General features: G+C 45.5%; 1 protein-coding gene and 1 pseudogene across 4 annotated transcripts in view; both read left to right on the forward strand.

Moving 5' to 3' along the window:
- Window positions 1-14,708, forward strand: part of Txnrd2 (thioredoxin reductase 2) — a 73,896-nt gene that overhangs the window by 8,060 nt on the left and 51,128 nt on the right. For 3 of the 4 annotated variants that reach the window (XM_045132460.1, XM_045132461.1, XM_012951739.2), the window contains 5 exons: window positions 6,421-6,477; window positions 8,299-8,443; window positions 8,913-8,987; window positions 11,847-11,925; window positions 12,645-12,707. In XM_045132460.1, the coding sequence (XP_044988395.1) occupies window positions 8,358-8,443; window positions 8,913-8,987; window positions 11,847-11,925; window positions 12,645-12,707 (303 nt within the window). In that variant the 5' untranslated portion in view covers window positions 6,421-6,477; window positions 8,299-8,357. Of the gene's footprint in view, window positions 1-6,420; window positions 6,478-7,964; window positions 8,058-8,298; window positions 8,444-8,912; window positions 8,988-11,846; window positions 11,926-12,644; window positions 12,708-14,708 lie in introns of all 4 variants that reach the window. The other variant, XM_045132459.1, reaches the window with a different exon arrangement.
- LOC105944925 lies at window positions 983-1,975 on the forward strand (annotated as a pseudogene).

Here is a 14,708-nt window from a genome sequence, read left to right on the forward strand (position 1 = left end):
GCTTGAGCATTCAGAGCAGAAATATAATTAAAAGAGAATAACCAGTACATATTTAATATAGATAACTTTAGGCTGGGTGTAGTCATACATATCTAGTCCTAACTACTCAAGAGTAGTTAGGCTGAGGCAGTAAGATCGCTTTGGCACAGGAGCTCAAGACTAGTCTTAGTAATATAGTGACAGCCTGTCTCAAAATAAATAAACAAATAAATAAAAATAAAGCAGAAAACCTGGCAAGTTTTGCTATATGGCATATATGTAAAACCAGTGTCACAATGAAGATGGTGACTATGTCTCTAACCCTCTTACCAGATGTCTGTGGGGGTTGCCATAACAAAGTGGTACAGTCTGAGCACACACACCAGGGTCTCTTGCCACCACAAACAAATGCCATACACATGTGCTTGGCATTATATGGATGCTTGAGAATTGATCCCAGGCTGGCAGGCTCTTGCAGGCAAACACCTTTAACCACCAAGTCATCTCCCCAGCCCTTCTCCTTGTATCTTAATGTGGATCTCCCTTTGCATGTGTGTCCTAATCTCCCCTTTTTACAAGATACCAGTCACCAGTTATATGAGGGCCCACCCTTGTGTCCTTGTTTTTTTTTTGTTGTTGTTGTTTGTTTGTTTGTTTGTTTGTTTGTTTTGAGACAGGGTCTCCCTCTAATCCAGGCTGACCTAGAAGTCACACTAACCTGAATTAGCAGTGAACTCATGGCAATCCTCCTACCTCAGCCTCCCAATTGCTGGGATTAAAAGCATGAGTCACAACACCCAGCTTCATGCCTTCATTTTTACTTTATTTCCAAATATAGTCCTATTTCTCAGTACTGAGAGTTAAAATTCCAAGCCAGGCAGGGTGACTCACATATGTAATTTCAGCACTTGGGAGGCTGAGTAGGAGCATCACTTCGACTTTCAAACCAGCCTGGGCTGGGATAGAGTAAGATGCTGCCTCAAAACAAAACACAAAGACTGACATGAATTTTCGTGACAGGTATGTGAAGCTTCAGTTTCTCCATATCTTCACCTCCTCTGACACTTGTTAGCTATCTGTCTTATCACAGCTCAGCTTCCTCAGTCCTTGGTATTCCTTCCTGCCTCCCCTCTCCCTACATTCCCAGGCAGTCACTGATCTGGCTGATCTTAATGTAGGTTAGTTGGTGTTTGCTTGTGTGAGTGGAATCAGTGTCCCATATACCTCATACCCCTGGCTCCCCCTGTGAGCACCAATAATATGAGACTCACCTACTTGCCACATGTGCATACTTTTTTGCCAAGCAGGATTTTGTCACACAATATATCACATTTGTTCATTCACGTGCATATGGACATTTGTCCTCAGTTTTTGCCAACAGTGCTGCCATGAATATGTGTGTGTGTGTGTGTGTGTATGCATCGGTGTGAATGTGTGGCTTTTTCTTTTGTGTCATTCTGTTTGAGACAGGATCTTTTTGTTTGTTTGTTTTTTTCAAGGTAGGGTTTAGCAAGGCATAGTGGCACATGCCTTTGATCCCAGCACTCAGGAGGCAGAGATAGGAGGATCACTGTGAGTTCCATGTTAGTCTGAGACTACATAATGAGTTTCAGGTCAGCCTGGGCTAGTGCAAGACCCTACCTCAAAAAAACAAAAGAGAGGCCTTGTGGTTGGCGGAGCTCGGTGGGGCTCTGCATCTGTGGGGCCGCCTTTCCGCCCTCCCAAGCCGTGGCGCTCGTCGTTCCAGTCGTGTATTGTGGTGCTTGAGGCTCCAAACCCAAGTATCTCCAGCTCAAGGAGCAGCTAGAAAATGAGTTCCCGGGGTGCCTGGACATCTGTGGCAAGGGGACTCCTCAGAGAACCAGGTTCTCTGAAGTGTTGGTAGCTGGGAAGTTGGTTCACTCCAAAAAGGAAGGTGATGGCTTCGTGGACACCGAGAGCAGGTTTCGGAAGCTAGTTGCCGCCCATCAAAGTCACCCTGGCTCAGTGCCAATGAACCCTGAAGGCAGAGTCCCCAGACCTTCATTGGCCAGCCCCCCCTTGGCAGCCACTTCATGACAGGAAAGATTGAAATGTATACCAGACCCGTGGTCTTTCCTTGATGTTCCTGTGGCCAGTGAGTGGGAGCAGAGATCCGTGCCCATGGTCTTCGCCTCTGCATGGTATGGGTGTCTATCCAGAATCCCTCTTTGCATACCACTCCACCCTTCTGCCCCTCCTGCCCTCTGCTCCTCCCTACCTCTCCCTGAGTTCCCCATGTCTCTCTCATCTACCCTCCTGCCTCAGTTTTCCTTCTCCAGTGGAACTGCAAGAAATCAGCACAGGGGGACCTTTACAGCAACATTAGAAATGTTTGACAGTTAAATAAAGTTGGGCAGGATAAGTTAGACAGGAAAAAGAAAAAAAAATCAAGGTTGGGTTTCACTCTAGCCCAGGCTGACCTGGAATTTATTATGTAGTCTCAGGGTGACCTCAAACTCATGGTGATCCTCCTACCTCTACCTCCCAAGTGCTGGGATTAAAGGCATGTGCCACCATGCCCCGCTTGAGACAGGATCTTACGTAGCCCAGTCTGCTCTAGAACTTGCTATGTAAACTGGCCTTGACCCCTTAACCCTCCTGCCTCTGTGCCTAGCTTTGAATATGCTTTTGTGATTACTGTTGACTTGCTTATTTGAGAGAAAGAGAGAAGGAGGGAGGGAAAGATGGGTGTGCCAGAGCCACTAGTCCCTGCAAATGAACGCGGGACACACGTTTCACCATGTGCCTTTGGCTCATGTGGGTACTGGGGAATCACACCTGCGTAGTTTCAGGGTGACCTCAAACTGCCAGTGATCCTCCTACCTCTATCTCCTGAGATTAAAGGTGCTGGTCACCATGCCCAGATGCCTTCATTTTTAAGATGCATTTTATTGGGAGTATAGGACTGTTTTTCATTTAGCACATCAAAGATTTTGCCTCTATGTTCTTTCATTTGTACTGTTTCCAATGAGATTTCTGCTGCTTTCTTTATCTTTCCCTACAGTTTATCTGAGCTATCTCCATCCCATTTTTTGTTTTTTTTGCTTTTGGGCTTTTTTCTTTTTTTCATTTTGGTTTTGAGATTAGGTTTCCTACAGCCCAAGATAAACTTGAATTTCTGATCCTTCTGCCTCTACCTCTGGATTGTCCTCAGTTTTTGCCAACAGTGTTGCCATGAAGATGTGTGTGTGCATGTATGCTGGGATTTCTGTGGCAGAAAGGAAAGTAACAGTTCTACACAGCTGCCCCACAACCTGAGGCATCCTTTTCTCTTTTAGTGAACTCTGACTCAGGTAAAACCAGGTCCTTGGCTTTGGATGCAGTAAAAAATTTCAGAGTTGGGCATGGTATCATATGTCTAATCTCGGCACTTGGGAGGCAAGGTAGGATCCCATGAGTTTGAGGCTACCCTGAGACTACATAGTGAATTTCAGGCTAGCCTGGACTACAGCAAGACCCCACCTTAAAAAAAAAAAAAAGAATTTCACGGCTAGCCAGTATAAAGTAGAGTTGAAGTTTATTAAAGATATTTTAATACAGATTTTAAAATACTTTTTCTAAGTTTTTAAAATATTTTATTTATTTATTTGATAGCGACAGAGAGAGAGAGAGAGGCAGAGAGAGAGAGAGAGAAGAGAGAGAGATAGAGGTTGCATCACAGCCTCCAGGCACTGCAAACAAATTCCAGATGCATGTACCACCTTGTGCATCTACCTTATGTGGGTACTGGGGAATTGAGCCTCAAACCGGGGTCCTTAGGCTTCACAGGCAAGCGCTTAACTGCTAATCCATCTCTCCAGCCCTTAATACAGATTTTAAGCATAATAGTTAAGAAAAGGAAAAAGGTGCTGGAAAGAAAGACACTCCTGAGAGCATGGGTATAGGCTTCTTTAAGAGAGAATCTCATTTCATTCTCTTTATAATAGTCATATACACCATTTTGGTGGGGCATCTATTTGATAATATCTCCCAGAAGGTAGGATATCTTTACTGTAAACAAAATTAATAGTCTTATTTGAGCTTTCCAGAAAATGTCTGGGGAAAGGAGTAAACTCCTACCCAAGGTCACATACATTGAGGCTTTAGGCCTGATTTATTGCTAGTTCAACAGAAAGTCTCTATATACGAAAGAAATATTATCTCTGCATGAGCCACCTTTACAGCAAATGTTAACTGTGTTGGGAGTTCTTGGTTTTCAGCTGACAAGAGGCCTCAACCGGGCTTTGTGGTGAGTGCTCTTTCCCCTTCCCATGTTTCCGTGGTTTTCCTATTTTTCTATCCTGCCCCAGGATTTCAGGCGTGCATTACCACGCTTTGTTTATATGGTGCTGGGGATTTAGATGCATGCTAGGCAGGCACTCTACCAACTGAGTTACATCTCCAGTCTTTTTTTTTTTTTTTTTTTTTTTGCTTTAGATTTTAAGTCTCACCAACCTGCTTAGGCTGGCATTGAACTTATTATGTAGCTAAGACTGGCCTTGAACTCATGCTGATCCTCCTTCGTCAGACTCCTGAATAGCTGGGATCATAGGTGTGCTCTACCATGTGTGGCTTCTTTTTAAATATTCTCTGTCCATTGGTTTGTTGTTGTTTTAGGTTTTTGTGAGAATCTTTCTGTATAGCCCTTAGAATCTGCCTTATAGACCAAGCTGACCTTTATCTTTCCTTGATCCTCCTACCTCAGTCTCTAGAGGTCTCAGATTGTAGGCATGAGCCACCACATCTAGTTTATGTGGTGCTGGGTATCAAACCCCGTCCTGCATTCACTCTACCAACTGAGCTACATTCCCAGACCGCTTTTGTTTGTTTCTTTTTTTGAGGTAGGGGTCTCATTCTAGCCCAGGCTGACCTGGCATTTACTCTATATTCTCAGGGTGGCCTTGAAATACATCGATCCTCCTACCTCTGCCTCCCAAGTGCTGGGATTAGAGGTGTGCACCACCACACCCAGCTTTGTTTTTTTATATATATGTGCATATACATGTGTGTGTGTGTACTTATTTATTTTTATTTAGTGTAAATGTGTGTTTGTGTGTAAGTGTGGGTACATGTGTGCCATGGTGTGTGTGTGTAGTCAGAGGACAACTTTCAGGTTGGTCCTTACCTTCCACCTCATTGGTCCTTGCCCTTGTTTGAATCAGGATCTGTCATTGTTCTGGGAAATGCTTCTGCCTCGGCCTCCCTTCTCAAAATAGCTATGCTGGGATTACAGAAGCCTGCCACAGCTTAAGGCTTCTATGTGGTATTTGAGGGTCCAAACTCGGATGCTCACTATTGTGCTGTGAGTAGTGCTTTATCCACTGAGCCAGCTGCCCAGCCCTAACCTTGTTTTCGGGTAACCACAAATTTTGCATGTTCTGCAGTTCTTTTTTTTTCCAACATATTATTTTTATTTTTATTTATTTGAGAGAGAAAGAAAAGGAGGGAGTGTGTGTGCCAGGGCCTCTAGCCACTGCAAACAAACTCTAGATGCATGCACCACCATGTGCATCTGGCTAATGTGGGATCTAGGTAATCGAACCTGTGTCCTTAGGCTTCGCAGGCAAGTGTCTTAACCACTAAGCCATCTCTTCAGTCCATGTTCTGTAGTTCTTGTGGGTTCATGAGTCTGCAGATATCTAGCATGCTTATGGAGGTGGTCTAGTCCTGGGTCCAGATTTAGCATACCCAAATTTAGCCAGAGGCAAGACCTGCATTTGACTTTGTATAGTGATGTTAAAGTTGACCTCAGAACCTGGTCCGGGACTCTGAGGACTATGTGGCAAGGAGAGCAATGCTAACTGTGGAGTGTAGCTGCCCTGGAGGTTGGCCCACCGTGAGCTGCTTCACTTCTGAGCTTTGGCTTCGTGTCTCTGAGAGAGACAGATAACTTGGAGGTCTGTGATGAAGCGGATGATGGCTGGAGGACCATCAGAAATCCAATATTCTTATGGGTGGGAGGAGAAGCATTCAGCCAGTGGGGAGAGCCTGGGCTTCCTAGGGGGCCTCTCCCTGGGATGGACTCTTCCTGGAATAATCCATGCATATGTTTAGGGTGAGCATACTAAACATCTGGTTTCATGCTAAACATCTGGGCCTAGAATTAGGTAGAAATAGCAGTTGAGGCATATCCATCCCAGCCCTACTATGGTGGGTGTTGGCTAGAGTTTGAAAGTGTTCCTGTCTATGGACAGCACAGCTGTGTGGGTAATGGGAAAGCTGCGGGGGGGTGTGCAGGTACACAGCTGGTGGGCAGCCTTATGGACCAAGGTGCCAGGTCTGATAAGTCACCAGCATTTTCATTGCAGCCACTGTGCCAGCAAATACTGGCTTAGATCCTTCCCCATTACCCTCCAGGCCTTATGGGCCCTTAAAGCCCCTGTCCCCAGCCCCAAGTTAGTTTCCTTGCTGTGCTCACTGCAGCTCTCCTTGTTGTTCCAGCTTCTCAGCTTGGAAGAAAGGTGGCCGTGGTCGACTATGTGGAGCCTTCTCCCCGAGGTAGGGAATTATTTGTCCTAAGGAAAGGGTCAGGAAGGTTGGGATGCAGTTCACAGAGGGTGCCTGACACCGAAGTCATTCATCTGTTTCTGTGCACAGTGTCTGAAGAGTATCTTATTTCATACTCGAACTGTCATTACTATAAAGTTCTTTAAAAAAATTTTTTTTTATTTATTTGAGAGTGACAGAGAGAGAAAGAGACACACACACACACACAGAGAGAGAGAGAGAGAGAGAGAGAGAGAGAGAGGGAGAGAATGGGCACTCCAGGGCTTCCAGCCACTGCTAACGAACTCCAGACGCATGCTCCCCCTTGTGCATCTGGCTAACGTGGGTCCTGGTGAGTCAAGCCTTGAACCAGGGTCCTTAGGCTTCACAGGCAAGCGTTTAACCGCTAAGCCATCTCCCCAGCCCTATAAAGTTCTTTTGAAAAGTATTTTATTTGTTGGGGCTGAAGAGATGGGTTAGAGGTTAAGTGCTTGCCAGTGAGGCCTAAGGACCTTGTTTTGAGGCTCCATTCCCCAGAACCCACATAAGCCAGATGCACAAGGTGGCGTATACACCTGGAGTTTGTTTGCAGTGGCTGAAGGCTCTGATGTGCCTATGCTTTCTCCCTCTCTTTCTCTCTCTTTCTCTCTCTCTTTCTCTGCCTCTTTCTGCCACTCTCAAATAAATAAAAATAAATAAAAAAATTAAAAAGTATATTTTATTTGTTTATTTGCAAGAAAAGAGAGAAAGGATGAATATGAGCATGCCAGGGCCTCTAGCCCCTGGAAATGAACTCCACATGCATGTGCCTGTTTGTATATCTGGCTTTATGTGGGTACTGGGGACTAGAACCCAGGTTTTCAGGCTTTGCAGGCAAACACCTTAAACACTAAGCCATCTCTCCAGCCCTAAAGCTCTTTTTTTAATTTTTTTTTAATAATTTATTATTTTTTATTTGAGAACAACAGACAGAGAGAGAAAGAGGGGGAGAGAGAGAGAGAATAGGCGTGCCAGGGCTTCCAGCCACTGCAAACGAACTCCAGACGCATGCACCCCCTTGTGCATCTGGCTAACGTGGATCCTGGGGAATTGAGCCTCGAACCGGGGTCCTTAGGCTTCACAGGCAAGCGCTTTACCGCTAAGCCATCTCTCCAGCCCATTTTTTAATTTTTTAAAAAACTTTTATTAACATTTTCCGTGATTATAAAAAAATATCCCATGGTAATTCCCTCCCTCCCCCCCCCCCGCACTTTCCCCTTTGAAATTCCATTCTCCATCATATTGCCTTCCCATATCAATCACTAAAGCTCTTTTTTTAAAAAAAAAAATACATTTTATTTATTTATTTATTTGAGAAAGAAAGAAAGGCCGAGAGAGAGAGGGAGAGAATGGGTGTACCAGAACCTCCAGCTACTGCGAACTCCAGATGCATGCACCCCCTCGTGCATCTGGCTTACGTAGGTCCTGGAGAATTGAATCAGGCTCCTTTGGCTTTGCAGGCAAACGCCTTAACTGCTAAGTCATCTCTCCAGCCCGAAAGCTCTTATTTTTAAAATAACTGTGAATACGGTCACAGGGAACAAATCCCTCTGGTAAGTTTCCCTATATCAAATTCAAGTTATAAAACAACTGTGTAAAGGCCTTTGGAACCTTGTAAAAGAACAATTTCCCTGCATGGAAACTCATGTATTCTTCTCAGGGCTGTGGGTGGCTCAGTGGCAAAGCACTTGCCTGGCATGGGCAAGGCCCTAGGTTCTATCCTCAGCACTACCACCAACACACACACACACACACATACATACACTCTCTCTCTCTTTCTTCCTGACATTCCAGGTACCAGATGGGGTCTTGGTGGCACCTGTGTCAATGTGGGTTGTATCCCCAAAAAGCTGATGCATCAGGCAGCACTGCTGGGGAGCATGATCAAACACGCCCACCACTATGGCTGGGAGGTGGCCCAGCCCATTCAGCATGACTGGTGAGGAGCCCTTGTCATGGGATACCCTGTTCTCTTCTGCTACCTATGGGTGGGTGGAAGAAGAGATTCACTCTTTACTACTCACCATGGTGAATAGCTTTAGTACAGGCTCAGTTGGGACAGCAGAGATATTTGGCGATGTTTCCAGATATTTTTGGTGGTCATTGGAAGGAGGCAAGCTGTACTGTATTTCCTATGTAGAGATCCAGGGGACTGCTAAAGAGTCTACAGTGCCAAACTCTAGTCACAGACAGAGCAGCCTGCAAGAATGGGTATCAGGCCCTAGCCCCTCAAACACCTCAAGTCTGAGTGTGGTGGTGCACACCTGTAATCCTAGAGTCAGGAGGCTTAGGCAAAAGGATCTCCTCAGCCTCTATTTCTCAGTGTTTCTGTGAATTTATCGTCTATTGTAAACTCTGCAGCTAACATTGCTGTTGTGGATTTTATGTTTTGTTTTGTGTGCCAACAGGAAGAAAATGGCAGAAGCTGTGCAAAACTATGTGAAGTCTTTAAACTGGGGTCACCGTGTTCAACTTCAGGACAAGTATGGAGGCTCTCCCAAGCCTCAGAGGCTCGAAGATGGGGCCCTGGGAGAAAGCCACCCTCCTGACCTTCTTGAGTTCTTTTATCTATACGAGTGCTTACTGGTCATGTATGTAGAGTAGCTCATGACAGGCATTGAGGACATAGCAGTGATGAGACAAAGGGTCCTAGGTGTAGTGGATCAGTCAGTGCCACTTGAAATAGGGGATGTTCCAAAAACTTGGAACTGCATAGAACCCAGAAGAAGTAACAGTGAAGGAGGGATAACTGGCCAAATGGCTGGAGTTCAGGAAGAGTGGGTCATGCGGTTTGGAGAGGGCTGAAGTGTCAACCTCTCTGGGCTCTGGGCTCATGACACTAGTGAGAGGCTGGCTCCATTCATCAGGAAGGCCACTGCTTTTCAGCCACAGTTTTGGGGATGGAGCTTGGTGAGCTTCAAGTCAGGCAGCCAATGGCAGTCTCATGGGGACATCATGTGTGTCTGTCACAGGACTGTTCCCTGGTTGTCAAGATGAGTAAAAGGCACTTACGTAGGCTGATTCAAATAGCCCCAAGATGTGCAGATATGAGGTAGGGAGAACAGAAGTATGGGTAGAGACAGTTCCCAGAACTGTTGAGAGCCCACAGCTGCTATGTGGCCTTTGTATTTGGAGGGGAGGACATTTCCACTCAACACACACCTGGCCATGCCATGCCTCCTGGTCTCATCATGTCTGTTGTCCTGGCCTCGTGGTACTACTGAATGCAGGAGTGACACCTATATGGAGGCATCTCAGCTCCCTGCTGGGACTTGCTTAGATGATGAGGGCTGGTCCACATGAAGGTCTGGTATTTTTTTATTGCCTCTGGGAGTTTGAATATAAAATAGCCCATATCCTCATGTATTTGTAATTAAACCTCATACTTAATCCCCAGCTAGTGGAGTCTTTGGGAGGTAAGTCTTGAAGTTTTGGTGGGGGCAGGCCTCGGGGTGTTATAGCACAGCCCTGCTTGGTGCACTCAGCTCACTCTGCTTCTTCCATGCTGTTATGGAGATATGATGCCTGGCTGTCTGCTCCTGCCATACTTTTTCTACTGTGATGAAACTTCCCTGGAAACTGTAAGCCATAAATAAACTCTTTCCTGCCATACACTGCTTCTGGTTGGGTGTAACAGTAACAAGAAAGTAACTTATATGTCCCATCAGGGTTTGTATCTATGTTCTCAGGACAGTACCAAGCTGGCATTTGTTCCTGTCTTGACATCTGTGGTCACCATGTCTCAGAGAAGCCAAGGGAATATACAGAGTCCTCCTTCCTCCTTACTTGCTAGTGTGGTTTTCTACTCAGCTATCCCAACTGGGCCACAGGTGCCAGGCCCTGAGCTGGAGTTTACCTGTTTGATTTTTTAAAAATATTTTTTGGAGCCGGGCGTGGTGGCGCACGCCTTTAATCCCAGCACTTGGGAGGCAGAGGTAGGAGGATCGCCAAGAGTTCAAGGCCATCCTGAGACTACATAGTGAATTCCAGGTCAGCCTGAGCCAGAGTGAGACCCTACCTCAAAAAAAAAAAAAAAAAAATTTTTGGTTCATTTTTATTTATTTATTTGAGAGTGACAGAGAGAGAGAGAGAGAGAGAGAGGCAGATAGCTAGAGAGAGAATGGGTGCGCCAGGGCTTCCAGCCACTGCAAATGAACTCCAGATGCAATCGCCCCCTTGTGCATCTGGCTAAAGTAGGTCCTGGGGAATCAAGCCTCGAACCGGGGTCCTTAGGCTTCATAGGCAAGTGCTTAACCACTAAGCCATCTCTCCAGCCCCTGTTTGATTTTTTAATCTGTGTATGTACATGGGCACGCATGTGGTGGCATGCATGCTATAGCATGAGTGTGGAGGTCAGAGGACAACCTCCAGTGTCATTCCTCACCTTCTACATTATTTGAAGCAGGGACTGCTGTTTGACATGGCAGTCCAGGATAGCTGGCCCACAATCATCTGGGAATTCTCCTGTCTCAATCTCCCATCTTATAGATATTTTAGGATTATAGACATGTGCTGCTGCATCTGGCTTTACTTGGGTTCTGCAGATCCAAACTCAGATCCTTATACTTGTTCAGCAAGTGCTTTACCCACAGAGCCATCTACCTAACCCTATTGTTTTTCTCTTTTTGAGGTGCTACAGGTAGAACCCAGGACTTTGTGCAGGCTGGATGAGTGCTGGGAAACTGAGCTTCACATCAGTCCCATATCTCACCTGATATGTATGGTACTGCCTGTCAAGCCCATCATGGAGGTTTGATCTGCAGAGGAGATATTTGGAAATCTTTTTTTTTTCCTCCCAAGGTAGGGTCTTGCTGTAGCCCAGGCTGATCTGGAATTCACTATGTAGTCTCAGGCTGACCTCAAACTCATAATGATCCTTTTATCTCTGCCTCCAGAGTGCTAAGATTAAAGGCATGCACTACCATGTCTATTTTTAAGAGTCAGGCATGGTAGCCCATGCCTGTTATTCCAGTGCTTGGGAGGTGGAGGCAGAAGGATCAGGAAGTCAAGGTCATTCTATGTTACATAGTGAGTATGAGGCCAGCCTAGGCTACATAAGACACTGTATAAAGGGGAGAACAAAAGAGAAAAGAATGGGCTGGAGAGATAGCTCAGCAATTAAAGGCACTTGCTTGCAAAGCTTGAAGGACTGAGTTCAATTCCCCAGTACTCACATAAAGTCAAATACACACAGCAGCACATGCGTCTCCAGTTCATTTGCAGTGGCAAGAGGCCCTGGTGCCCCCATTCTTATTCATTGTCTCTCTGTCACTCTCTCTCTCTCTGCTTGCAAATAAAGAAAATTAGAGGAAAAGAAAAAACAATCTTACTTTATGTTGCAGGAAAGTCAAGTACTTTAATGTCAAAGCCAGTTTTGTCAACAAGCATACAGTTGGCAGTGTCACAAAAGATGGGAAGGAGGTAAGTGCCTGCCTTATTCTCTGTGGCTCCTCACCTACCATCCTTGGATCTAGGTGCTGACCCAGCTTTGTCCAGTCCAGGTGCTGTTCTGATGTTAAGCTGTACCAGGCTTGAACAAATAGCTGCCTTTGAGTCATGGTTCTTCAGAGTGAATAAACAGCTGGCCACAGTGAACATGCCTATAATCCCAGAGTTGGGGAGAGAGGCAGGAGAATCTCATATTCCAGACCAGTCTGAACTGCATATATAGTGGGACCTACAGGAGAGAGAGGAAGGTTTAAGCAGGTTGGGGAATGTAGCTCAGCAGTGGAGTACTTGCCCAGCATGAGTGTCTCCGGTTCAGCTTCCAGTTATGCACGCACTGTTACTACACTGCTCATGTGAGATACATGTCATGGCTGTCCAACAGCATGGGATGATCTAATGGATGATCACTCACTCTCTTCCTGTGGGGTTTGTAGAGATCTGAGGAAGCACAGTACATGATATATCTGTACACTCTGAAGCACTTGGTGTTCGAGCACCCCCCATACCTTCTACCCAACCCTCATGTCCAGCAAGCCTTTGTAGGACCTTGCTCCATGAGACTCAAGTGTTGGCAGGCCATCCATACTTCAAGGAAGGAGCACAGGAGCTGCTGTCTTGGTCCCTGTAGGCACTTGAATCTTCAGCTGGCTGACTGGTGTACTGTTTGATTCACCCTCTCTGTTTCCTCTCAGACTCTGCTTTCAGCTGACCACATAGTCATTGCCACAGGAGGACGGCCGAGGTACCCTACACACGTGAGTGTCTGCCTACCCAGCCCCTTCCTTCCACCAGGTGTGTTCATGATCTCTGAGTTCACATGTGCTCTCATTGGTCCTGTGCTCTCATTTCTTTTTTTAAAATATTTTATTTATTTATATTTATATATTTATTTATTAACAACTTCCATGATTGTAAACAATATCCATGGTAATGCCCTCCCTTCCCCCACTTTCCCCATTGAAACTCCATTCTCCATCATATCCCTCCCCCTCTCAATCAGTCTCTCTTTTATTTTGATGTCATGATCTTTTCCTCCTATTATGATGGTCTTGTGTAGGTAGTGTCAGGCACTGTGAGGTCATGGATATCCAGGCCACTTTGTGTCTGGGGGGAGCACGTTGTAAGGAGTCCTACCCTTCCTTTGGCTCTTAGATTTTTTCCGCCACCTCTTCCGGAATAGACCCTGAGCCTTGGAAGGTGTGATAGAGATATTGCAGTGCTGAGCACTCACTATCACTTCTTAGCATCATGATGCCTTCTGAGTCATCTCAAGGTCACTGCCATCTGAAAAGAGAAGGTTCTCTACCAAAAGTGAGAGTAGCATTAATATATGGGTGTGAACATTAAGAGAAGTGCTTTCTGGGAAGTTTGATGAGCACAGTATATGCATTTAGCCAGACCTTTGTGCTCTCATTTCTCACTATCACTTCTTTCCAAATCTCCCTTGAACCTCCTCTGCTGAAACCGTGCTAACCCATAGGACCACTCTCGGCACTCTGACGTACTCTGAAAGCGCCAGTAGCCTGTCCTTTGTACTCTTTCCCTCCTCCTTACTGTTCATGCATTCATCTTACTGTGTTACCCAGACCGGTACCAAACACCTTGTTCAGGTGACTCTTCTACATCAGCCTCCTGACAATTTGGACCTATGAGTGCAGGGCATCACACTTGGCCTATAACCCTTCTTCCAAGTCTCCATTGTTGATTCCTTTTCTCTCCAACTTATGAATGCTGCAACATCCAGGACTAACCCTTCTATATTTTCTTCCTCTTCCCTCATTCTTTAACATTTGAAATAAAATTCATATATTAGAGCTTTTCCATTCTATGGGACACAGCCACAGATAGGCTCCTAGGGTGCCACAAGAGCATGTACATGTGTATACGCCACACACACACGCCAAAAAAAAAAGGAAATTTGGATTACATGGTGACTCCATTTTTAATTTTTTTATGTTTTTTTTTTTGTTTGTTTTGAGGTAGGATCTCACTCTAGCTAACCTGGAATTCATGTTATAGTCTCAGGGTGGCTTCAAACTCACGACGATCTTCCTACCTCTGCCTCCTGAGTGGTGGGATCAAAGGCGTGTGCCACCATGCCAGGCTCTTGTTTTTGTTTTTTGAGGGAGAGTCTCACTGTAGCCCAGGCTGATCTAGAATTCACTATGTAGTTTCAGGGTGGCCTTGAACTCATGACGATACTCCTACCTCTGCCTTTCAAGTGATGGAATTAGAGGCAGGCACCACCATGCCTAGCTACTTGCTTTAAAAAAATTTTTTTTAACTTTTTTGGTTTGTTTTATTAGTATTTTATTTATTTGAGAAAAGAGGCAAGTCAGGGCTCTAGCCACTGCAAACAAACTCCAGACACATGCACCACCTTGTGCATCTGGCTTTACGTGGGTACTAGGGAATCAAACCTGGCTTCTTTGGATTTACATTTAAGTATGTTAACTGCTAAGCCATCTCTCTAGCCCTGTTTTGTGTTTTTTTTTTGTTGTTGTTGCTTTGTTTTTCAAGGTAGGGTGTGGGTTCCTGTGTCCTCCAGGGCCCCGGCCATGGTACCCCCCTCTCCCTTCACCCAAGGTGCCAAGGCAACCGGGTGGGTAAGCACGTGAGGAGAGAAACACTCCTGGGAGATAGTTGAATAGCTCTCTCAGTTTATTGTCAGTGAAAATGGGTATATATGCATCTGAGGGTGGTGGGAGGACCCTAAGGGGATTGGACATACCAAGTTCATTTCAGATGCCTAATTA

This window comes from Jaculus jaculus, chromosome 13, assembly GCF_020740685.1.
Source record: "Jaculus jaculus isolate mJacJac1 chromosome 13, mJacJac1.mat.Y.cur, whole genome shotgun sequence".
NCBI lineage: Eukaryota > Metazoa > Chordata > Mammalia > Rodentia > Dipodidae > Jaculus > Jaculus jaculus.